Source organism: Silurus aristotelis (genome assembly GCF_946808225.1).
Source record: "Silurus aristotelis genome assembly, chromosome: 6".
NCBI classification, from domain to species: Eukaryota; Metazoa; Chordata; class Actinopteri; order Siluriformes; family Siluridae; genus Silurus; species Silurus aristotelis.
In genome coordinates this window covers 23,719,734-23,743,843 of record NC_139579.1, presented here as the reverse complement: position 1 = coordinate 23,743,843, position 24,110 = coordinate 23,719,734, and the positions used below count along the sequence as shown (strand labels likewise).

Below are 24,110 nucleotides of genomic sequence, written 5' to 3'. Positions count from 1 at the left end.
TTTCGGTTTGAACTTTATCAGGGGCTATGCTTAATCAATAAACTATTGGAAAAAGAATTAATTACTAAAGCAGAATAAAACAGCTGCATTTTAAACTGAGGATTCATCAATTCCGTAATCTCTCAGTTTCAACTCAGGTGCCAAGAGGATCATTCTGACTTCATGTAATGAGGAACTGTGGGAGTTTAGCTTCCCTGCAACACCCTTTCCTCAAACACACACGCACACACACACACACACACACACACACACACACACACACACACACACGCACACACTCCCACGATGCTCTCTTTCTTTCCTACAACCATGCCTGATGGTTAAGGAATTCATAGTAGTCTTTCTCTCAGCTGTTTGTCATCACTGTCGAATCTATGGACCAAGAGAACCTCCTCTTCCTGTTCTTGCCTCCATTTGGTGTCCAGTGGCTTCTACTCCCCCCACTTTCTCTTCTGCCACATTCCCTTCCTACCAAATTCCTGTCTTCCCAGGGATGGCGAAAGGGTATTATTGTGAAAGGCTTCGATGCTGGGGCCAGTGAAGCGCGTTTGTCCCTCTAAGGGAGAAGCGGACATTCCTGAACATAGGGACCCCCCCCACCCTGGTCACACCAGCAGGACCCACCTTTTTTCTGAACCCAGTGTACTGAATTTCAAGGAGGGTTGAAAAAGGGTTATGGGTGATGAATTGGGTTTTTAGTGAGCTCATTAGGAAGCCAAACAGAGTTTAGCCGGTGGAGCGGAGTGGAGTGGGGCCGCAGCACAGTAATCAGTTCTGCTCGCTTTGTTCCCTGCCTCCAGGACATTTTCAGAGCAAAACTTCATGGCAGTGAGCTGATGAGAGGGTCGACCGAGCAGAGGCTACAATCTGATGGTTGACTTGTTGATTTATAAACCTTTTAATTCATTTACTTTCTCGTCTCCTTCCCGTTGTTCATCCAAATGAGCGAGGCTTCAAATCCGCCTTCGTGAGCACCGTCTTTGAAGACAATGTACGGCGTTGTGCGGTGGACCCTCTTCTGAAAACCACAAGGTTCTTTATGTATTTGTTTGAGTTTGAAGTGTAATTGAGTGTAAAGAATAACCATAAACAGTATTATCTGCTGGAAGGATGTGTAAAATCTGAGTCTTACAAATGGAATGAGTGAACCTTTCTCTCTCTCTTTCTTCTCTTCTTTCTCTCTCTTTGGAGCTTTGCTTTCTTTTCTGAAGAGGACTTTGATATTCCCTTACCAGGAATGAATAAAGCCATATTGCCGTTAGCAGCCAAATCCACACATTTCTCTCCGCCTCTGTTTTCTTTCAATTCGGCGCTCTCTCGCTCTCTTGGCTCTTGGTGTTCTTCACAGTTTTTCCCTTATCATTTGCGCAGCATATGAATCCTGTTTTGGTGAGAATTTATGTAATTTGCTCTGCTAATTATTGCCGTAATTAACACTTTAATTACTGCAGTGTGAAACTGCTCTGCTCCGCAGGTCTCCGCCTCCACCAATAGCAGCAGCTCAAGACAGCGCAATGAGGCATGCAGGCTCAGTCGTTATTTGTTTTCCATAATAATGCCGGCATCAAAGTGCATAGGGACAGAAAATTGAGAGAGAGAGAGAGAGAGAGAGAGAGAGAGAGAGAGAGAGAGAGAGAGAGAAAGAAAGAAAAAGAAAGCGGGTGAGAGAGAGAGAGAAAGCTGAGAGGCTGGGTGCACTTCGATAACCTCTGGGACCAATTAGTACAATTTGATTTAGAAAAAAACAAGGAGGAAGAGCTTGGGCTGTGTGCTTAGTTTAGGGAATGGGGAATGGGGTGGAGTTGTCAGAGAGTCAGTGAGTGTGAAATCTTTGGTCTAGACCCAAGGCCCTTCATTAGGCTCTGATCCCTGTCTCTGGAGCGAGAGGCAGTCATGGGCATCACAGTGCCTTTTAGTTCTCCCCAAAAGGAGTGTGAGAGGAGGTGGGGTGTGCGCTGTTGCTCTCTCATCCTCAGCAATTTATCCCTTTACAATTCATGCAAATTGGAGCCTGACATCTACAACTGCCTGATTGTTTCTCAGTCTCTTTCTCTCTCTCTCACACATCTTTATTGCATTTCTTTGTCTGTTTTTAACTCGTCTAAATGAACTTTCCTGTTTCACTGGGATGTAGATGCAACTCTCCTTTCCACAGACACTGCTCCTTAAATAGTTTTGCTCAAGGCGACAGTACATCCACTGCATGCACATATTTGCACATATCTCAGTCATTAGAGATTGTTTTGGCATCTTAAAATAAAACATTTTAGTTTCCTCGCTGAGCCCTTGTGGCAGTTGTGAGTACTTGTGCACTCTGAGTCGGTTAAATTAGGCATGCATGCAGCACTGATCTAAATGAAAGGTTTTGTGACTTATGAAATCATCAGCGGTGCTGAGTGATTAACAGGCTAATGAGTGGTAAAAGGGAGGGGTGGGGGTGATGGAAAATCAGGGGCACAATCCGAGGCCGGGAGCGGCCATTGTGGGCCTCTCAAAGGCCCTATTTATGATGTAATTAGATAATTGTTGTTACAGGTAGCAGGTTAATTACACTTGTAATTATCCAGCCCAGAGCCTTTGATAACATCCATAGATAGGCTTCCCCAAACATCAGGGCTATTGGCAGATGATTATTACTTCAAACTGATGGCGAGAAGGACACTTCTTTCACGTCTTTTCTTACTCCTTTTTGCCACCTCGTATTCATTTAAAGAAATGGAAAGGATTGGTGTGGACAAACACAGATCTGACCGTGAGCTTTTCTGCTTGTCCTGGGTTTGGGTCTGTGCTGCAGGGTCAGGGCAGTGCCTTAATAGAAAGGTTGATAGTTATCTACAGCATTCCTAGGATGTTAGAAAGCTATATTTATGATGGCAGGGCTAGGTGGGGGCCTCGAAACCCCCCTAAATGCACTGCATCCTCTCAGTGCAAAAAAGACATCTCATTAAATCTCTTATTCCACTTCATTTACGGGCAGGCCTAACTACGTGTTCTTCAGCACAAACAACCACAAATTAGTGCTGCAGTTTAAAAAAACGAAACAATACACAGATAGAGATTAACACTGAGAGAGGATGCAGCTGTGTGTGAAGGCAGTGCAAGTTTATGTAGAGTAGTTTGGTGTGTGTGTGTGTTTTGGGGGGAGTTTTCCTGGTTTACACTGAATTGCCTGTGTGGAGAAAAAAAAAGTTTACCAGAGCTGCTAATAACAGTGTCTTACTCCTAATTTGTGAGCACCGTGTAGTGTTCATCAAGCTGTTGTTTTATAGGCTAGAATGTACACTGCTGCTCAGGAAATAATTGCCATAAAACATCGGCCCTCTGGGACAATCTGATTCTACACTCTGTATTCTTTCCACCTGAGCTAGATTAAACTGTGACCTAAACCACGAAGCAGAGTCGAACCCAGCCTTTAGAGACTGCTAAACTGCCGATACAGCAGTGGACATGAGTGTGTGTTTTGTGAGTGTGTGCCTGTTCGATGAGGCCTGCTGAAGTGTGAATGGAAGTGCTCTGTGTCAGGACCATGTGGCCCGGGTGCAGGCGAGGGTCCCTGTGTGAATCCTGAGTAAATAAAAAAAAGAGGAGGGGGAACAGTGGACAAAGAAAGCAGAGCTCCTGCTACAGCCCACGTTGGCAGCCATTTGGGCTCTTGAATGTGCTAAATGCTGCTTATGTCGACTGAAAGGTTCAGGAGAAAAGGAGGGAAAAAGAGGCTTAAAATCCCTTCTTCTTTTTTTTTCTCCTGTTCTCGGCGAGGGAGCCTTAAAGGAGAATTGGCAAAAGGGAGGAGGGAGCTGTAGGGGCAGTGCTGCAGGCTGAGGTGAGGAGATGGCGTAACATGATGGCCTGTGTTGTTCCCTCTGTCTTTGAGGGCTTGAGGGTGAGCACTGTGACTGGGGTCACTGCTCTCTACCACGCACCCCTCTGCTTTCCTGTTTAACCACGATGGCTGCAGCATCACACAATATCCTTGCGGTTTCCTGCTGTATATGGCGTAGTCTTCACAAACATGGCTAAGTAGCATAGCCCAGCGGGTGGGGGAAAGATTTAGCTCTACTTTGGCCTAAATTAGTCACTTTAAGCACAGCCTCTGGAAGGCACTGCCTCCGCATTTATGCTCCATTACACTAAAACAAATGCCCAAGCCAAGCGAAACGCGAATCCACTACTAAGTCAGTCTGTGAAGACAAAGCTTGGCCCCTGAGAACATAAGCTAGATACACAGCATTATGGAAAGCGTGAAACAGTTTTCATCCGTACCTAGTGGCAAAACATAACTGTCTTAAAACTAAAACTTAAAAATGTACTTTTACATTCGGAAGCAAATCCAGTGACATGTTTGCATGACATGAGTGTGCAGTGGCAGACCACCTTTTAAAAGTGATCTACAATGCCCTTAACGTCATCTCTTTTCACTGACCATGGAGCATGCCATGACCCTTGCCATGTAGCCAACACCTTTATATCTGCAGGACTTATTTGTAGCATCTTCCAGGAAAACATAGTCACTACACACTTCTCTTAGAATTCAGGACACACATCTCTGGGCTGTATGTCAACAGGCAGACAGCATGAGTATTCAAATTTTCCAAACTTCTGTAATATACGAGGGTAATATTCACTGACATCCTACATGAAAATTATTACACATTCAAATATGGGGGTAAATGTTTAATAATCCAGGTTTAATAATGACTTTATCTATTTGATTGAAAACAGTTTTTACTAAGCTATAGGATCAGCTTTACTGTCCGTACATGCATGCTTACATCAGGGACACATTTCGTTGAGATGACACAAAGAGAGATAGAGTGAGGAGAAAGAGGGAATAAAGAAGGAGGGCAATAGGGCCTGGCTTTTTTCATCCTTCAAGGGCATTGCTTTTCCACAAGTGCCTGGGGCTATACTCCAGCATCTCTCCTCCCTGAGGCCTTTCGCCTGCCTCCTAATAGCCACCCCCATCTGTGTCACACAGGCAGATGATGGGATGCATCCCCTTCTCGTTTTTTCCACTCTCTCCCTCTCTCTGTCTCTCTTTTTTAGCAGATTGCACATCCACACAGGTTAAAATGCCAGAGTTGCCAGGGAACAGTCAGAAGCCATTAGTGTTTGGGACAATTTGCCCTGCAGCACTTTTTCTCTGGCTCATAAGAAAGGAGTGGGGGCAGATGTAAATCACCAACTCGCCTTTAGATGTAATGAGGGTGTGCAAGTTTGTCCTCCTTTTCTTTCTTTCTTTCTTTCTTTCTTTCTTTCTTTCTTTCTTTCGTTCGTTCGTTCGTTCTTTCGTTCTTTCGTTCGTTCGTTCTTTCGTTCGTTCGTTCGTTCTTTCTTTCTGTCTTTCTGTCTTTCTTTCTTTCTTTCTTTCTTTCTTTCTTTCTTTCTTTCTTTCTTTCTTTCTTTCTTTCTTTCTTCCTTCCTTCCTTCCTTTATTTGTCCCACATTTGTATTACCCTGACTACACGCAAACGTAAACTTGTTTCCACTTATACATATAGATGTTGCTGAGAAGCAGGTTGCTCATTGTGTGCAGTGTAGGAGCATGCGTCTGTGTGCGATTGTGTAAGGGAGATAGAGAGTTGCTGAAAGCCTGGGAGTCTGATTTCACCCTGCTGGGGAGGCAGACTGAGCCTACTGGAGCGACCAGAGCTGGAGGGTAATGAAGTGACAGGTCAGTCTGTAAATACGCATGGGTCGGCCCGGCCCCGGTGAGGGGGAGGCTATCGCATTGCAGTGAAAATGGAAACGTCAATAAAATTAATCTGCCATCCTTTTGGCCAGGGCCACGCAGCCTCTCTATGTCTGGACTCTACCAAAGTGGCCGTGTGGCCAACAGCAGGCGCAGCATATGACACCACCACAACAACACGAATTTGTACTGCTACACCCAAAAACAACATGTATAACACACCCCCCAAGCCCTCACACACATACACACACACGTTTCTCCCCTCCTTGGGTGATGTTGTTATTATTATTGAAGTGAAGAGCAAACTGCAGAATTAGCACGCCGTCTGGGTCGCATTTCTCAGGAAGCCACACACGGTCAGGCTGAGGCTACGGCTTGGCTCCAGTTTATTGTTTTAGGCTTTCCCGAACAAGGGCTTTTACTTACCCTGGATTTATGGCATTTGCTGCTAATGAATTCCCATTCTACAATTACAACGCTCACAGACCCTGTCCACTATTCCCATATGTGTGGGTCTGTAGCAGCAGTTTCTATAGGTTTGGGCAGAAAGTAGAGTGTCCACATGCCTTTTGTTTCACTCTTGTCTGTGCTTTTGCACTAATGATATGAAAGGCATACACAGGACTTGATAGAGAAGAAAAGGAGAAGGAGAATGAAAAAGGAGCAGAAAAAAAAGATGTAGAGAAGGGGTACGTCTGCACTGTCCTTGTATTCTTCATGTATTTTGCATGTGATTACTCCTGCAGCCGGATCCTTTTTCTTTCCCCCTTTTTAATGTTATTACTTCAAATATTTATGTGAGATTATGGCTTGTGTAGGTGCATGTGATTGATGTTTCCCCAAAAACAGGAAGACGTACAAGTCTGGATTTGGAGAATGTCAGGGTCCTGCTATGCCTTAGTGGAGAAGTTTTTCAGATACATAATTTAGATGCCCTCAAGGAAGGCTTTCAAGGCATTTTCGCCCGAGGGCAAGAAAAAATAACCACGACTGCTAAAAGTAAATCATTTTTGCTAATGCACAGTTAATGGTGCAGAGGAGGAGAAAGAAGGCGCGGGGTTGGGATTAGAGCTTGGGTTTAAAGGAAACCAGGCTGCCTTGATATGCGCATGTTTCCTGCCCAAATCAAACTTTGACAGGCATTAATGCAGCACAAAGCTGCTGTGCCCCTATCATGCAAATGAGCAGGCGGGAGGGGGAGGGACCAAGGGGAGATGGACTGCGCTCTATTATGTGCATCCAAGTGCAACATTGAAAAACCACTGCACACTTCTCACTTACACTCCAACTATTCTTAAGAAAAAATAAACACTCAAGTTTTTTCGTTTTGTTAGTATTTGTATCGGTGCTCATTTTTACATATTTATAATTAGGTTTGAGGTTAGCTCCTCCCTCTCCTGTTTATGTCAAGCATGCAAATTTAACCTAATTAATGCCAGTCTAGAAACAGTTGCTTTTACAATCATCATTTTTTCTTGTATACCAACCATTCTTTTAATGGTTCAGGAATTTATTTTTGGTCAAACCCATATCCACTAATCCTTGATCTCTATCCATGAGTGGGCTTACATTATAAAAAAAAGTGTGTGAAGCTGTGGGAGATGTTCAGTTTCTAAAGAGCTCTCGTTTTGACCAGGAGACGGCTTAGACAACAGCGTGGCCTCGCCTGGTACAGGTGATGATGACGACCCAGACAAAGACAAAAAGCGGCAGAAAAAACGTGGCATCTTCCCTAAGGTGGCTACCAACATCATGCGAGCATGGCTCTTCCAGCACCTCACAGTAAGTGTTCCTTTTACTCACTTTTTTTTGCCCAGTTATACACGGTGCCACACTTCCAATAATACACACAAGCCACATTCATAAACAAAACAGCTGTATATTTCCCTGAACACGCACAAATCAGAGTCAGATTGATTTACATTTACATCGATTTATATTGATATTTTACTGAGGTCAACACAATCACCTGGCCTGCTTTCCCCCTGCTGAAAATGGACTTAAACCACTAAGACATGTAGCCTGAGCCTGCACAACACTCAAACCATCCTTCCTATCCAACCACAAAGAGGCTTCCTAAAACCACAACAATTTTCTAGTATCTCATTACCTTTCACTTTAAAGTTTGTGGCTGACAAGAACTTAATACTCATTATATTTTTGTCAGTGAAAATTTAAACAAGCTTTGGTTAGTCATCTTTTATATATTTATAAATCTTCCACATATCTGTTTAGTGCAGCAATTACATTTATTCTTCAACCAATTAAATATTTAAAGGATGCATTATATATAGTGTGTTGTGATTAGGAGGGCATATGAGCTCCTGAATGGTGTTTGGTGTGTCTTTGTGTGTGGGTTGCCTATGTAAGCCGGGTAAGAGCAGGCCATAGGGGGCCATGCTGGTGGGGGTAAGTGAGGGGCCAGAGATGGTCATGTTCCGTTGCCCTCTCTGATGTCAGGACATGATCGGAGACTAGAAACTGTATTGATCTGGACCCAGAAGGTCAGGTTACATGCAACTCTGTTCCTGAGCAAGCAGCTACATAAGGCACTATGCAGGAAGTTGAGCCATGTGTGTCTATATCTGTCGGCCTGTGTGTGTGTATATATATATATATATATATATATATATATATATATATATATATATATATATATATATATATATATATATATATGAAGCCCTGTAATCTGTATGCTTTACAAAGTCATGTGCCCCGATAGCCATGCTGGCTGTAGCGCCTCCATTGCTAAAGTGCTAACTCCAGTCCTGATTACCTAAGCAAAGCCCAAATAATGAGGTCCTGCAAATACAGCCTAATTGAAAGGCCTCTAAATCCATTACATATTGGTCAGGGATAATCAGGAGCTGTTTAATCACTTTTCCCTATTCAGGAGCAGTGAAGCTTCAACAGCCGAGCCCTGAACCTTGCCATGTGCTTATTATTCCCATCATTATCAAAATGACTTCACAGCTGTTCATGGCTATATCTCCTCTGCTGGAAATATTCAGCAAATCACCAGAACATGTTTCATTTGGGAATGGCTGTTGGGGAGAGATAACATCACAGGAGTTATTTTTTCCTTTTACGTGCTCTCTACCTTTTTCAAGTTTAAAGTTGGTTGACAAGTGGGAAGAAAAATTTAGAGGCCTCCTTTGAGCCACCTACCACGGTGTTTCTTTTTTTTTTATTTCTAACACACACGCCTCCTGGTTAATTTACTTGGCTCACACCATGCAGAAATTTCTTGCTTTATTGAGGGATCATTAGGCGTCTTTCCTGGCGACTCGAGGAATGCCTATTGTGCGCTTCTCTTAGCTCCTGAGATTGCACTGCAAATGAAGGCTGATTCACAGAGAGCTATACAGCCTTTTCCACCAATTTTCTTTAGAATTGTTTTAAAAAAGTGAATGAGAAGAGGGAGAGAGAGAGAGAAAGAGAGAGAGCGAGAGAGAGAGAGAGACAAAAAGAAGAAAGAAGAGAGAGAATAAAGCCCAATAGATTAAGCCTCTGAGTATTTTTTTAATTCATGGAAGTACAGCTTTCAAGACCTAATTTTCCTCCTCTTTTAGTAGCTCCTTTGCTTTTTACATGTTTTCTCCCATCTTTTTTTGCACCCTTTTGTGAAAACCCCTGGTTAGACTTGTACAAGCAATAATCCCTTCCTTTTAACCTACCTTTATAGTTTTTTCCTGTGAAAAAAGGGCCTAATTGAATTATCCTCTACTACTCACTGCAGCCCCTATACAATTGCTTACTTGGTCAAACACATACCGCACACTAGCACATCCAACTCTTTTACTTTTTACTTTAATTTGTTAAGCAAATGCATTTCCTATTTCAGGATGCGTTTGTGTTCAGGAGAATTCTTGGGGACTTTGGCCCCTGAATGGCCTATTGGGGCATTCTGGCATTCAGGCATTCATTAGAGAGGGCAGAATGAAAGGAGTAGGGTTGTATTTTCTCAAATGCTCAGGCCAGCATGGAGCTACTCTTCCATGAGCTCCAGGGGTCTCTCTACATATGTTCTCAACATCCAGCCATTGTCACCTTTTCTGAAAGGCTCAAAAGGACAGCCCCCCTACCCGTGCGCAGAAAAACAACACAGGCCAACAGTAACAATTGTTGGCTTTTGGATTCAGTATAACAAAATCGATGGCCCTCCCCTCTCCTGCCTCCCCTGCACACTTTGACCCCACACTTTCATGGGAGAAATCTCACTGAGCTTTTTGCCATTACAATTGTCTCTGCTTAAAAGGACCGCTTCAATTGGCACCCACCAACAGCTTCCTAAGGGATGGGAAAGATGCCTGGTCCCACACCATGCTCTATGAAGAATGCAAGAGCATAGTGTGTTTAGTTTAATGCACTCTCAAATAGCATGCAGTAGCACATAAACCAGTGTCTTTCACCATCTTTAGCAGAGATCAGCTGGTGTAAACTGGCCTTGCACACTCAGAGGCTGTCTGTCTTTTCTCCAAGCTTTTCTGGATGTTTTCCAGTAACATTAGGAAAGGGGAAATCCCAGTGTGTTGCTATAAGCTTTCCCATAGTGCAGCAGGCTTATGTTATCAGGAAGGTAAACTTCTCAGCAGGGTAGATTCCTCTGCCAGGCTTTACATACTATAAGAGTGAATGAAAGTAAGATGTGGGGTAAAAAAAGACAATATGCAATGAGGAATTTTTACAAAATGTGTTAGGGCACGTTTTTAGTAGAAAAAACACTTTGAAATCTCTCATCCTGTTGGTGCCCCTGTCCTCCCTCCTCTAGAACAGCCCTCACGCCCCTGCAAAGACAAGGGTCGGCCTTGCAATAAAAACAGGAAGCACTCAGATACAAAGATACCACTCCAGGCCTGGCCTGTCTTTTCACTAACGTAAACCTTCAACTATCAATGAATATAAATAGGCCCCTTTGAACAGTCTAGGAACAAGGCTGAGTGGATTTCTACAAGAGTCTAAAGTTGGTAAGATGGTGGAATGGTAGTCTCTTTCTGAGATCAAGCCTCTCAGGTTCTGTGCCATTCTGCCTCCTGACCAGCTTGATTGGGAAGTGCTGCTAAGCTGCAAAGCCAGGTGCATTGCTCCCCTGGGGTCACTGAAATAAGTGATATATCCCATGAACATTTTGGAGGTCTGTGAGAGAACCTAATAGCACATTAGCACGTCTTTATATGGGCTTATGTTATAAGGTAACTTACATCTTATGGTGTAAGGGTTCATAGCAGCTGCTGATGGTCTGTGCTAAGCGGCTGCTTGAAAGTGAATTATTGATTCTTTTAACATTTGTTTTTAGAAAAATAAAAATACAGTTTTTAAACCAGAGTTTTGGAAAGTTTGTTGGTTGCATGCTGTTGTTAAAAGGGTTTAACAAACATCCATGAGGACTTAATCTTAGTATTACCTGATCCTGGACACACAGGGCTACAGCATTCACTGCCCCCTGAGGAACAGTAATTGCCATAGTAACCCAGTGTCACCTCCAGGTCACTCCCCTAGAGACGTGATTTTAAAACCCTTTGGAAAATGAACCGATAAGCAAATAAACAGGTTAAGCCAATAATACGCGTGCCCAGGTCCGCTAAGATGACAGTAGCAGACTAACCAGTTATGTTCTTTCCCTGCATTTCTAAATATTCCTAATCCAGATGTATAATTGTATCCTTCTGCTGTTATGCTGCTAGAGCACATCTGCTAACATTTTTAAAGATTGGGCACATGTTCAGATGCACACATGACTTGCAAACACACATACATGAATGTTCTATGCCTTTCCACTTTAAAATGAGCTTATCCCACATTCCTCCTTCATCAGTTTTGTTTCATCTTGGCAATGCAGCCATGCTGAGAGGCCTATTACTTTGACCATTCATAAGACACGATTTCATTTAGTTCCTGGTTAGTGCTTGTTTTGTGTGTGGTTAGAGGTGGGGTGAGGTGGCTGTTTGGGTGCCACTGGGTCAGAGGGGTGCAGGGCTCAAGGAGGCCCACACACTAATCTGTCATGTGCTCATTTGCTTCCCAACCCAGAAGTCAGCTCTCTAGTCACCCGTGGCAACCCAGGCAACAGTTCGGTTCAGTGCCAAAGCTGTATGTTTGTGTGTGTGCACATCCATGTGGCTGTTTATGTTTGTGGCATTCTATCAGGAAACGCACACACACACACACACACACACACACACACACACACACACACACACACACACACACACACACACGTGTTTATGAGTTGCTTATGAGAGGCTTTTGTGCAGCAAAACTAATTGTCAGCAGGGGTTGCAGAGTATCTGTGTTTTTGAAGTTGCTGAAGTAGGGGTAATTACCAAAGGGGCAGGTCTGCTCTGTGCTTTTGTCAGAGAGCGTGTTCTAGTGCAGACTGTTCAATAGACCCATAACGATGATGCAAGTCATCCCTGTCTGCCATCTGTTCTCTGATTCCCTTGTTCTCACATAGAGCTGTAAACCGGGGGGTTATGATGAGGCTCACTGTTAAACACACACTCTTTTATGAATTGAAGCGCCATGACAATCAAAACATGGGCTTTGCACATGCAGTATGAATTATGGAAAACGTTTGTTTTGTAGACGTGTGCTGTCTGCCATGTTTGGCCTTAAATGAGAAAGGAGTTTACTATTGTTGCAAGTAAAAAGAAAACTGAAAGTTTGAAACCATTCATAACAAATACAGAGGCTTTCTGTGGACTCTATAATTATTAGAAAAGTCACACCAATTTCAGCACTTCATGTCAACAACCTTAATGTTAATTCCTGGATCTGTGTGACTGACAAAGGCTTGTTTACAGTACACCTATCATAAGCCTCCAGTAGCTCCAAGTGTTACAGCAGCATTAGAGCAAAGGACTCAGGAATTGTTTCTCATTGAAAGATCAAATCTGTTGACTTTGCTTTCTAATCCTGCTGTCATACTCTTTAAAGGGTTGACTCTTCTGTGGGACTCTAACATGCTAAAACATCCCTAAGTGTGGTTAAGAGAAGAGAGTAAAAAGGAAGTGCTGCATGAGACTCTTTGGAATTTGTGGAATTATTATTAGTTTATATTAGTAAAAAATGTGTATATATATATACATTTACATTTATGGTATTTGCCAGACACCCTTGTCCAACCTTACAATTTTAAAGTCTCCATCGATCCATCTATCTATCTATCTATCTATCTATCTATCTATCTATCTATCTATCTATCTATCTATCTATCTATCTATCTATCTATCTATCTATCTATATATATATATATATATATATATAATGGTAATACTGGCTGATTAGGAAACAGACTAAGAATACCATCTGTCTGAAATTCTACCTACACATTTTTTTCTGCATAAGAGCAGGGTATCCCTGAAAGTAATTGCATGTGTAATTTGCTGCTGGAGGTTACTTTGCTCTCTGTAATTTCTCCACTAGTCCCTATTGAATAAATGAGCAAAAATGAGAGGTTTTACAAGGCGATAGAAACTGTTCATGGTTTGTGAAGATGCTTGAGGTTTCTCAAATTTGAACCTAGTTGCTAAGCTAACCCAGTGTGTTTAAACTATGGTTCAGCCCCAGATGATAATGCTGGATGTTAGAATGTGGCAGTGCTTTTTTTTTCTTCTTTTTTTAACGTGCTTGGTTAGTGGAGCATGCCACAGAGGCCGCATAGATGGGCGATTTGGCATTCAGAGGTGACTGCATCTCCTTTGACCTGAAGAGAAGCCAAACGGAGCAGAGAGCATGCAGAGCATTGCAGTCAGATTTATAAACTCCAGACCCCATTAGAGACTCCTCCTACAACCCACGCTTCAGCAGCAGGAGGCCCCAAACGTCCAAACCTCAGTCAACCATCCACAGCAATAACACTGGTGTGCACACTATGAAAAAGGCCTGGCCCTCTACTTCTCCAAACACTACAGTGATGTAATGGGCTGTGGGGGCAATACGAGACAAACACTCATGTTGAAAAGCTAAAGCTGACTGAAGACTTTCGGGGCCAGATGTGTATGCTCTTTACCATGCCATTTTTTATGTGGATTTTCCCCTCATGGCTAAATCAGAAACATGGTGGAGTTTAAAACCTCTTTCCTCTCCCTTAGTCCCTTTCTGTTCCACTAGTCAGTGCCAGAGGTGTTAGAAGGGCTGGACCCTGGCAGGTCATGGGCAGACTGTGGCATTAATCAGCATGGTGGCTCTGGATCTGAGGAGGGTCCTGAGAGATGGCTTTGTGTGCTGCAGGCCTCTATGCAGCCCCTTTGATATTCAGCTCACACCAGGAGAAGGGAAATGTATGGGGAAAAGAAACAGCACAAACATGGAAATAGCAAAAAGAAAGCAGGCAAAAAGGAAGGAAAGGGGGAGCTGAGAAAGGGGAGTGGTATTGTAATCGAAAACGGTCTCCATTTATCTGTTTGGTTTGCCAAAGAACCCCCCAAAATCTATTTTGTGTTGTGAGTTTTTTAGTCTTTCTTTGCTTCTGTTTTTGTAGTTGTGTCACAGACACTTAGGCACAAATTTGGTTGGTCAGATACCCTGTTTAGCTAGTGAAGTTTTAAAAAGTTTTAAATCAAGATAGGAAGCATCTGTCATGTTATAAACTGCCACAGTAGCAGTCATGACAGCCATGGTAAGAAAAGCGTACACTTGAGTGTTAGAAACTAAGGAAAGCTAATATGAAATAACATTTTGTGTGCTATATTGTCATTGTTTTTTCTTTACAGTAAATACTATAAGGATTTCAAATTTCATACTGACCTATTTAAAATTTTCTGAACAACCAAAATTCTATCAGATTTTGTTGGTAAACGTTGCACCAGTAGTATTAAAGAAAATGGAAAAATATGTACCACATCTCCTGCATATGTGCAAACAGTTTTTAGACCAGTAGCTTTCTCTAAAATTGCATTTAAAAATTTCACATGATATTTTGTTTGCTGAAAACATTCTGTTTAGCATTTCCTTTAATTTTTTTTAAATCTATAGAAAAGAGGAAATTAAATTATTAGCCAAAGTAAAAGATTTTCCCAACTCACAATTTTAAAACTGCTGCTTAAGGTGTGCCCACACCCCTGACCACATGGTTTTGCCCTGTTTAAATGCTTGAAAGATCATGTGATATTTTGGCTCCGGTTCTCATTAGTACCACTATTAGCAAGTGCATAGCAGAGCCTCCCTGGTAGTTGTAATTTGTGGAAGCATGTATGGCAACACTAAGAGGCACAGACTGCATATTATTTAAAAGGAATCACGTTTAGGGTACAAGGAACATGGCACAGTAAATGCAAATCTAACTAGAGCCGGCTTTGACTTCGGATAAGAATCTTGTGAAATATTGATCATTGTGTGCTAGGCCCTGTATCCCCAGGGCTTCTAAGGTTCACACACAAAAGCTTACTATAAAGCTCACAAACCGAGCAGCTACACTGATTTAGATTAAAAAAAAAAAAAAAAAAAAAAAAAGGCCTGGCACGATGTGGCATGATTCTGCAGCCAGAACCACCTCCCTGCTTCTCCTCCTCTTCCTCTTCTTCCCCTTCTTCCAAGAAGCACAAGAAAAGGGGGGAAAACCTATAATTATCCACACTTTTACGAATCCCTCTTAATGTTCATTATTTAAAACCAGCAGCAATTACAAGTTCAAAGGGGTTTAGAGGGCCAGCAACCCGCATAATCACCAGCAAATGAAGTGCAGCTCATTCGTCACAGCAGAGTGCACTGGCAGGGGTGAATCATACACATAGTGACAGCAGTGATTTCCACACAAGCACAAAATCTCTGCCACCTCAGGGCTACAGCATGTTCTATCCCTGCCTGCAATCCTCTTAGGCATGCTGCATTGTGTCTGTCACCCCCAAGCAGCCCTCCCTACATGAAAAACATATCAAACTTCACCCTGCTTATTTCTACAATCATCTGCTTGTTGTCCCTGTTTTGGTGGCTGCCAGGCCGCCCACCAGCTTCTCCAGATCCCTTCAAAATGTCTCCCACTGCTCTTTTTCTCTAATTCCCAAGACATTCATTTTAGCTCTTTACCTAAAGTGTGCCTAAATCTTTTGCCAATAGATGTTTCACATGTGAATTAAATTTGCTATGAGGTTGAATTCCACCCAGATAGACCTGTGTTACCTTTGTGCCTGGGTCACAGTGGCTAATCCTGTCTTCAGGTGCGTGTTTACCAGGTCTCAGAGAACCAGTTTTAGCTCCAGTTACAGCACACCAAAAATGCACCTCACCTACTCCACTACAGACCCAAGTGATGGGCTTGTGCTCTCATATCCTCTTCCCCTCTCTTGTTATATCTTTCCGCATTTTCCCTTTCCCGTTTTTCTCTTTCCTCCCCCATATCCCCCTATCTCTCTCCTTCCCTGGCTATCTATCTGTCCTTCAGCTTTGCTTCATTGCTACAGGTCACCTTTCCTTCCATGCCCTGTCTTTCCTACTATCCTATTCCCAGATCAGCTGAACTCTTGTTCACATTAGGGATCCTTGATAAAATCTCCATGGGGACTTGCTCCAGTTCTCCCACTGTTTCCGGCCTGCTGCTCACATTGTGCTGCTTGCTCGCATGGGGCATATTTGAGTCTCCACTGAATTCAATGTGTTGTTTCCATCTCTTCCTTTGCCTCTGTGATGCGCTGAAAATGCTGGATGACTCATTTTTCACTGAGAGGAAACTCCTCTGAGAAGGCAAGAGTTTGCTGTTTCATTAAGTCACCCATCCAGGCAGACATGTGCATTCAACAGAGCCCATGTTTGCCCATGCAAGTGTGTGTATTAGAATGGAATCCACTGGGAGATTAATGGCCTACTGCTTCTATACCATTGATTATCTCCATGCCATTTTCCTTCTTCCTGCACAGATATTAAAAAGTAATGAAGCCTATGGAGAAAAAGGAAGGCAAGCCTTCATGCATCATTTTAAGTTATTTGGACTCAGACCGAGAGGGATCTCTTTAAGGCGCAGTTTGAGTGGAATTAAGTAAATAAATGTGGGGAGTGACATTGGAGAAATATGCTGTGAGTGGAAAAGATATGTGTTTAAGCAAAAACAACCTCTGACACATGGAACAAGCTTTGCAGATGTTAACAATTCTTTCTTGTAGCATTCCTAGTGTTGAAACCTGCTTGTAATTGCTATAATAGATGTGGTAACCATTGACAGTAATGGAATTGTGGAGAACCATCTCAAGCCCCCAGAATTAGAGTGATCTTCGAAGCCATTTCAAGATGTGTGCCGTATGTCTTTAACCACAACAGCCAAAGACGCTCCATCCTAGCTTTCTTGGCATAGGCCCCCTTGTTGGTTTGCCCAAGGTGTAACTGGACCCATTGTCCTCTGGTTTCTACAGCCACACTAACCACCTCCACCCCAGACCACAGAATGGTCAAAAAGACTTAATGTTCCTGTCCATAGTGGCCCGGGTGTAAGGCAGCAGGGTTCACTCACAAAAAAATGACTTCCTGAGACATTAATGTCAATCAACAAATTGAATGGGCCTCCCAGTCCAGGCCATTGAGACAGTCTAAAATATGAAGGTAAATTTAAGTTGTTTTTGTAAACCTGATAGGAAATGGTTTTCATGCCTTGCTTTACCATTGAATAATGACTTTGGTTATATCTTTCCCTAAAAGAAAGCAGACCTTCATGCCGTCACAATAGAGCTGCACTATCAATACTGCAAGCACTACCGAAGCACTTTAATACGGAATTATAGTAGTATGGACTCTGATTACTGCTGATCAAAGTCTACTGTACTATTCCTTGCTTGATTGCATCGTGAAACATTAGCGGAGGCAATCGTTGTGTGACGGAGTGTGAAATGTAAGTGCATTAAAAAATTCAACAACAGCTGTCTTACACCTTACATCAGAGTGATGCAGAAGTGGAGGGCCTTGGGTTACGAGTTTGAGGTTGTGTTACATTCCTGACGAGGGAACGGGCAGTGCTGATGGTGGGGGTAGCTTAGTAAGTTGTTGAAAAGAACACAGATGCTTGTCAACAGTTTTTGAGCCAGGGAGTCATCAGAGTGCATTTTAGCCCTAGAGGTTAATAGCCTTTCCCTGTATTGCTAACCTGCTCTAGTCCAGAAGACTTCTGCACTCTCAGGCCTAGACTCTCTGCTATGCTATGGCTAAGCAGCAGACTTGAGCTAAGAATCTCCTGTTTGTGGCATTGGTCAGTCCAAAAAGCTCTTAGTGGATCTTTAAATCTTCCTTTATCTTCTCTTCTAAGACAGCACGTGAGCTTTGTGAATATGTGGCTCTGTTTGGATTACTTGAGCTCTCTTTGATGCTTCAGTAAAAAGTATAGTTTGGGGAGAGGAAGAAAGTGGAAAGTGGTAGCTTGTAATTTCTGGGAAATGTACTAGATGTAAAGCTAAAATGTCTTTATTAACTTTATTAGAGGGCATTATGATGTAAAATAAGTATTAAACAAGTTAGTTTTATGAAGCTTGTATGTGTGTGAGGGAGAGATCGAATGTTTCAATGTGCTTTGTGAAACGTTACACAGATGAGATTTAGACTGTCTGTCAGGTCCCTGGACTGCTGCCTGATAGGCGCTAACATGCGTTGCTGATCGGGTTAGCAGGAGACAGGAACGTTTGTGGCTTCCAGGCTTTTTTCACGTTTCATTAGTTAGAAAAACTGTCGGCAAGAAAAAAAGGTCAGCCACGTTTCTGATTTAGCCCCCGCAACAGTCCCCTCCCCCGCCCTGCTCTTCCTATAATAAGTGGTAAGCTGAGCAAGCTGATGGTCATCCTCCCATGGGGCTGTTGGGCAGTTGCCAGCTTCCTGCCTGCTTTGTCAGTGGATAAAACCAGTAACAAACGAGGATTCTATAGCCAAGCCGACCGACCAGGTCAGGGGTCAGCAGGCCTAGGGGCAGGATTGAGCAGAAGAGCACTACATGCTAAAGGAGCTACTGGAATGCTCTTAAAGAAGGCTGACATGGCCTGCCTAAATCCCTCCAGTCCTCTATTTGCCCTGTGCCTTTAAAAGCCATTTAAAACTGCTCTTCTATCACAACATTGAAACATGGAGATTGTCTAGGCCTCCAAGGCACTTCAATTAACAACAAATACATTGCCTGTATGTGCATTTTTGAATGCAACATTTTTGAATGCAACATAGCACAGGTACTGCAGAAAGACTGAGATTTAGCTCAGCTCCGTCATCAAGAAGTGCTCCTGCAAATGCTAATGGAGTGGCTTCAAGTTATTGTAGATTCTGTTTTATTGGCTCAAGTGTCTATGCTTTCATATGGATGAGAGAGAGAGAGAGAGAGAGAGAGAGAGAGAGAGAGAGAGAGAGAGAGAGAGAGAGAGAGAGAGAGAGAGAGAGTGAGAGTGAGAGAGTGAGTGTTTGTGTGTATTTGTAGAGGGATTTGGCCTCTCTGCTGAGATGTTGTTTAGTCCTCTCTCAGAGCCAGCTAAATGGACGCCATGCTTGACTTCTACACTTTTAGCATCATTAACCTACAGGATGTGGCCCCTGCAGCTGTTTGCAGCCTGCCCCACATTCCCAACTAATGGCTAAATGTTGGGCTTACTCTTCTGAGAGTTCTGACCTTAAACCAAGTTTGACATCACAGATTTGCTCCCGTTTTTTTGCCATTATTACAGCACTACGTTATTGTTTGTCCTGCTAGTTTGACAGTGGAAATTTGCTTGAGTCAAGTTGAGCCATTTTTGGTTAGTCTCCCTAAGCAAATATCTTTCTTTAGAAAAAAAGAGATCTGTTGTGTATGTAAATAGTCCTTCACATTAGCTTTGTACTTCGAAAAAAAGGAAAAAATGCAAATGCCACTTCTAGTAGTAAGCTTTGTGGACTAAACACATGACATTATTGGTTCTATAGATAAGCCTCTATAGTCTTAGATCAGACCCTTTCCCCATTCTGGTCTCAATCTCAAAGCAGAGCAGTGCCACGATGGAAAGTAGAGCTTGAGATTAGCTGCACACTACTGAGACCCTCTCAGACATGGGGATGGCTGACTGAAGGACTCTGGGCTCTGTGATTAGGGTGATTAGAGTTTTTTTTTTTTTTTCTTCAACCACGAAGTTATGCTATATAGGAGAATCCAGTTCTTTTTAGCATTCACAAGTGAACAATAACCCCCTATTCTTGTAGTGCAAGCAATGTATATGAAAGAAAAGCCTTGGGGATCTTGGAACTAGGGAGATTGGGATTGTGCTGAAGCAGTAGTTGGGGGTAGTTAGATGCCTAATGGTGTAATGCCTGTGCCATGAGGAATCTAGAGTCTGTTGCTTATTGGTGCTATCCAGACCGATAAAGTCATTACAAAGTCTGGTGTAACAGAACAGGGGACTTTGCTCGAATGTGTGTGTGTGTGTGTGTGTGTGTGTGTGTGCGCGTGTGTGCGCGTGTGTGCGCGTGTGTGCGCGTGTGCGCGTGTGCGCGTGTGTGTGTGTGTGTGTGTGTACGTGTGTGTGTGTGTGTGTGTGTGTGTGTGTTTGTGTGTGTTTGGGGGGGGTTAATGTCCTGAGATCTTAATAGTAAATAAATGTCTACATAATGGAAAAAATACAATAACATTTAGATATAATAGACACATTTAAGATATTAAGATACCGTAACAAAATAACATTACAAGATTGGGTTATATAGAGAGAAAGTACTAGGGTTCTCAGAAAATAAGGGATAAGAAACACATATATATGATAAAATTAGTTTGTTTTAAAAAATTTAGCAGACCCCAAGTTCTCTGCTGACCTATCCCATGTGCTGCTTTACAATGTGTGCCTAGGTCTTTAAATTGGTGTTGATGTTTATGCACTAGACTGGCCCAATTTAGCTTCAAGCATGAATAGTCACTTTACTTTATGACAGGCAATAGTGATAAGTGCCTGGGCTTTGCCATGCCATCTGACCCAGCCATGGGCTTCTCCCTTTCACTTTTACACCCCTGGCCTGGGTTTGACCACAGTGTACAACAATGGAAAGCCCTCAGGCGTTATCCCATTACTGTTCCCATAAACAGTAGTGACCACCTATTTCAAAAGAATATGTGAATGAAGATAACAATAAAAGCTTAAATAAGCCTATTGTCAGGCGTTTATAATAAAAAAAAAAAAAAAAAGGCCTGGACTGGTGGGTTTAGAGAGTAGGGCAGCACGACTAACAAGTTACATCAACAGAGTGAGACACCTAGTTTTAATGAACTATGTTCAACTCCTAGTTTGTAGGATGAGTCTTGGAGAGACAACTGAATTAGGTTGAATGGGTTGAATCTAGTGACTGAATGGATCAGAGGCAGATTCATCGTCTCTGCCTTCTCCTTATCCCTCGTTCCCCTGCAAGGACATGCATATCAGGTTTCTCCTCTTGAAAGGGCTGGCCAGCCATGGTGGAAAGGGAAGCCACGAACTTGATCTGATGATTAAACAGCCTCATCATTATGGCTGCAGGCCATGGCGCAAGTTTGCAGTGAGAGAAACAAAGAGGGGCTTTTGTCTCCAAGTCATAAGGTTCTCCCTCATCCCTACTATTACTGCTGCAAACACACACACACACACACACACACACACACACACACACACACACACACACACACACACACCACACACACACACACACACACACACTATATTTCATGAGTGTATTTTAGGTTGTTTAGGGGCTATATAGTATTTGAGATGCATAGTTTGTTACCAATTTGTTTGAGCATGCTCAGTAATACAACTTGTTAATATTTTGGTCCTTTCAGAAAAAAATGTATATCAAAGTCAGGGAAGCCCAGTTCACTTAATACGTTTGGATTTGAGGGCAGCCTTTGCTATGAACCACAGTTAAAGACTAAACATTGCGGTAACTGTCCACCGGGTGTTTCTTGGCACAGAGTACTGTGCATGTGTATGTTGCCCTGAGATAGCCTTGGGTAAGAGTGTGGGAGTGATTGCTTTTTAGCCCTAATGCATGTTTGCCCTCAGCAGCCCTGTTCTAGGACATCCTCAGGGGCTGACTCACCCCCTCTCCATTACCCCTCCCCATCATGCCATGCGATTTGCACTTTTTTTTGCAAGGCAACAGTTTGCTTGGCAAGCGAACTGATAGCCAAAGTTGTTGGAGAACCTTGCACCTCTTCAGTGAACATAAATTAACAATGTAGAGCAAAACAGGGGATTGGCATTAAGCCAGCATTGCAAAATAGTAGTAGAAATAGTGATTGTTGAAGGGGCATAGCTACTGAGAAAGCAAAAGATATAATGAAACACACACACAGACAGAGAAAGAGAGAGAGAGAGAGAGAGAGAGAGAGAGAGAGAGAGAGAGAGAGAGAGAGGCTGTTCACCATCACTGTGTGGCTTCTGTGCCCAGGCACCACTTGGATATGATTCACCTACACAGAAACAAGTGCATTAATACAGTTGCTGTGGCTCTCTAACCCTTCACAATGTGGAATCCCAGGAAAGTGTATGAGTGTGAAGGACCATGATACACATTCTGGGATACATATTCTGGTTTTAGGGGGCAAGCATGTGATAGCTCAAACTGTATCATAAAACCTAGGTGCAAGTAGGTATGTGTGTGTTTGTGTTTCCAGGGGTTGGGTGTGGCAGTTCAGTTAGCAGCCTGACTCATTGAGTTTTGTTGCATTCTTGCCTGTTTTCACCCTGTTGTCAGGAAGCAGCTTACTCCCAAAAAAAAATAAAACAAACACAAAACTTGAACCTCTTTTTCACTTGTACCCCCCACACACACATATGCCAAGCTCCACATAAGGAGATGTTGTCTTTAGTTTAAACAGTGCTCGGCTTTAAGTCAACAAAATGTCACACTCAAGTGACAGGTCACACATTACTGGGATACGCTAACAGCTGAGCTGTCAGTAGATGATTCTGCAATTTTTATTAAATATCAGAAAAACTCTTTTTCATAAATGAAATTTTATGATTAATATATTAAAGGCAATATTATAAATATTATATTACCATTCATGTCATCTATATGGTTTTATGAAAGTCTTGTCAAAATAGGATTGTGTGATCTATGTCAATAATTAGATCATTATCAGTGGGCATGATTTTTATTATTATTATTATTATTATTATTATTATTATTATTATTATTATTATAAAAAAAATAGCATAAAATTTGCATGAAATACAATGTATGATATTTCAGGCACCTGCTGTTAAGAAATTATTTGGAAGACATGGGGAGCATATATAGCGTGTGTAGTGTAATATTTATGGTTGTGTGTGTAAAAGTAAGAAAGCAGGTGATTTGCAAACCTTCATTAGCATGAAGAAAACGGCAGGATTCCTTCTCCCCCTGACCTGCAGCCTGCTCCTCCGCTGATGAAGTCATCCATCAGCAGCATGGTCAGCCCACTGCTCTTGAGGGTGGTGTGTGTGTGTGTGTGTCTTGGGGGATTGCACTGTATTAGTGCGGGTACATGGATGTTGTTGGGGGTGATGTTGGGGGGCTGATGCTACAGCGGTCATTATGTTCGACCGCGGCACTCTGTAATTTAACCGATTGCAAGACTGCAAGCACGCACACACATATACACACACACATGCACTTTGGGAAATAAAAAATCCTAACATGTACTTGCAGTGGACTGCATGATCCAATGGTGTATCCCATGAGGCACTTACAGAATGAGTAAGTGAGAATGAGCTTGTGTGTGTGTCTGTGTGTGTGTAAGAGTGAGAGAGGGAGGGAGAGACAGATAGAGTGTTGCGGGGGGGGGAGAGAGCAAAGCGCCAGTGCCATTAACAGGCCGCAGCATAATTAACAGAGTTGTTTCGATCGGAGGCTAGCGCTGGCCTCTGCAATAAAATAACCTGCTCATTTCTCTGCCTAATTATTTATAGACTGCACTTCTTCACATTTTGTGGTCAATCAGTTTCTCAGGATATTGGACTGGGAGTTTGTAATTCGCTCTATTGATTGGATTTGAAGTGAGCAAGGAGATTTTCAATCATTTCTGTGATCTCTTAAAGCAAGTTTGCATTTCAGCCATTAAGTAAGCATGTTCTTCAGGGGCACTGAGGGAGAAGGCTAGAAAATATATATTTTTTTACCTCTTTTTTTCCACAACAAACTCCAGCCTATTATATGTAGTGCATTCTAGCCTCCCTCAATATATTTTGCACTTTGCATCACAACATCACAACATGTATTTTGAAGGCATGAATGTAAAGTGTGGGTGGTCAACTGTCGGTAATAAAGCAGGGTAAGACAGGGAGTGAGACAGGTGAGGAGGGGGAGTCAAATGGAGAGGGATAGAAAACACAAACCTGCATTTACTGCAGTGTGCAGAACAGAACTGATGGAGTCCTGCTAAATGAAACAGGATTTCTTTGTGTGTCATGTCTCTGTGGTGACAGAAAATATCCTTACTCAGGGCTTTTTTTGCTCTGTTCTTTTTTTTTCTGTATGGAGTTTTAAT

General features: G+C 42.6%; 1 protein-coding gene across 12 annotated transcripts in view; it reads left to right on the top strand.

Moving 5' to 3' along the window:
* Window positions 1-24,110, top strand: part of meis2a (Meis homeobox 2a) — a 68,983-nt gene that overhangs the window by 21,474 nt on the left and 23,399 nt on the right. For 7 of the 12 annotated variants that reach the window (XM_083545594.1, XM_083545584.1, XM_083545588.1 and 4 more), the window contains one exon: window positions 7,329-7,474. In XM_083545594.1, coding sequence (XP_083401720.1) covers window positions 7,329-7,474 — 146 coding nt within the window. The remainder of the gene's footprint in view (window positions 1-7,328; window positions 7,475-24,110) is intronic. The other 5 variants (XM_083545585.1, XM_083545592.1, XM_083545587.1 and 2 more) reach the window with 1 other exon arrangement.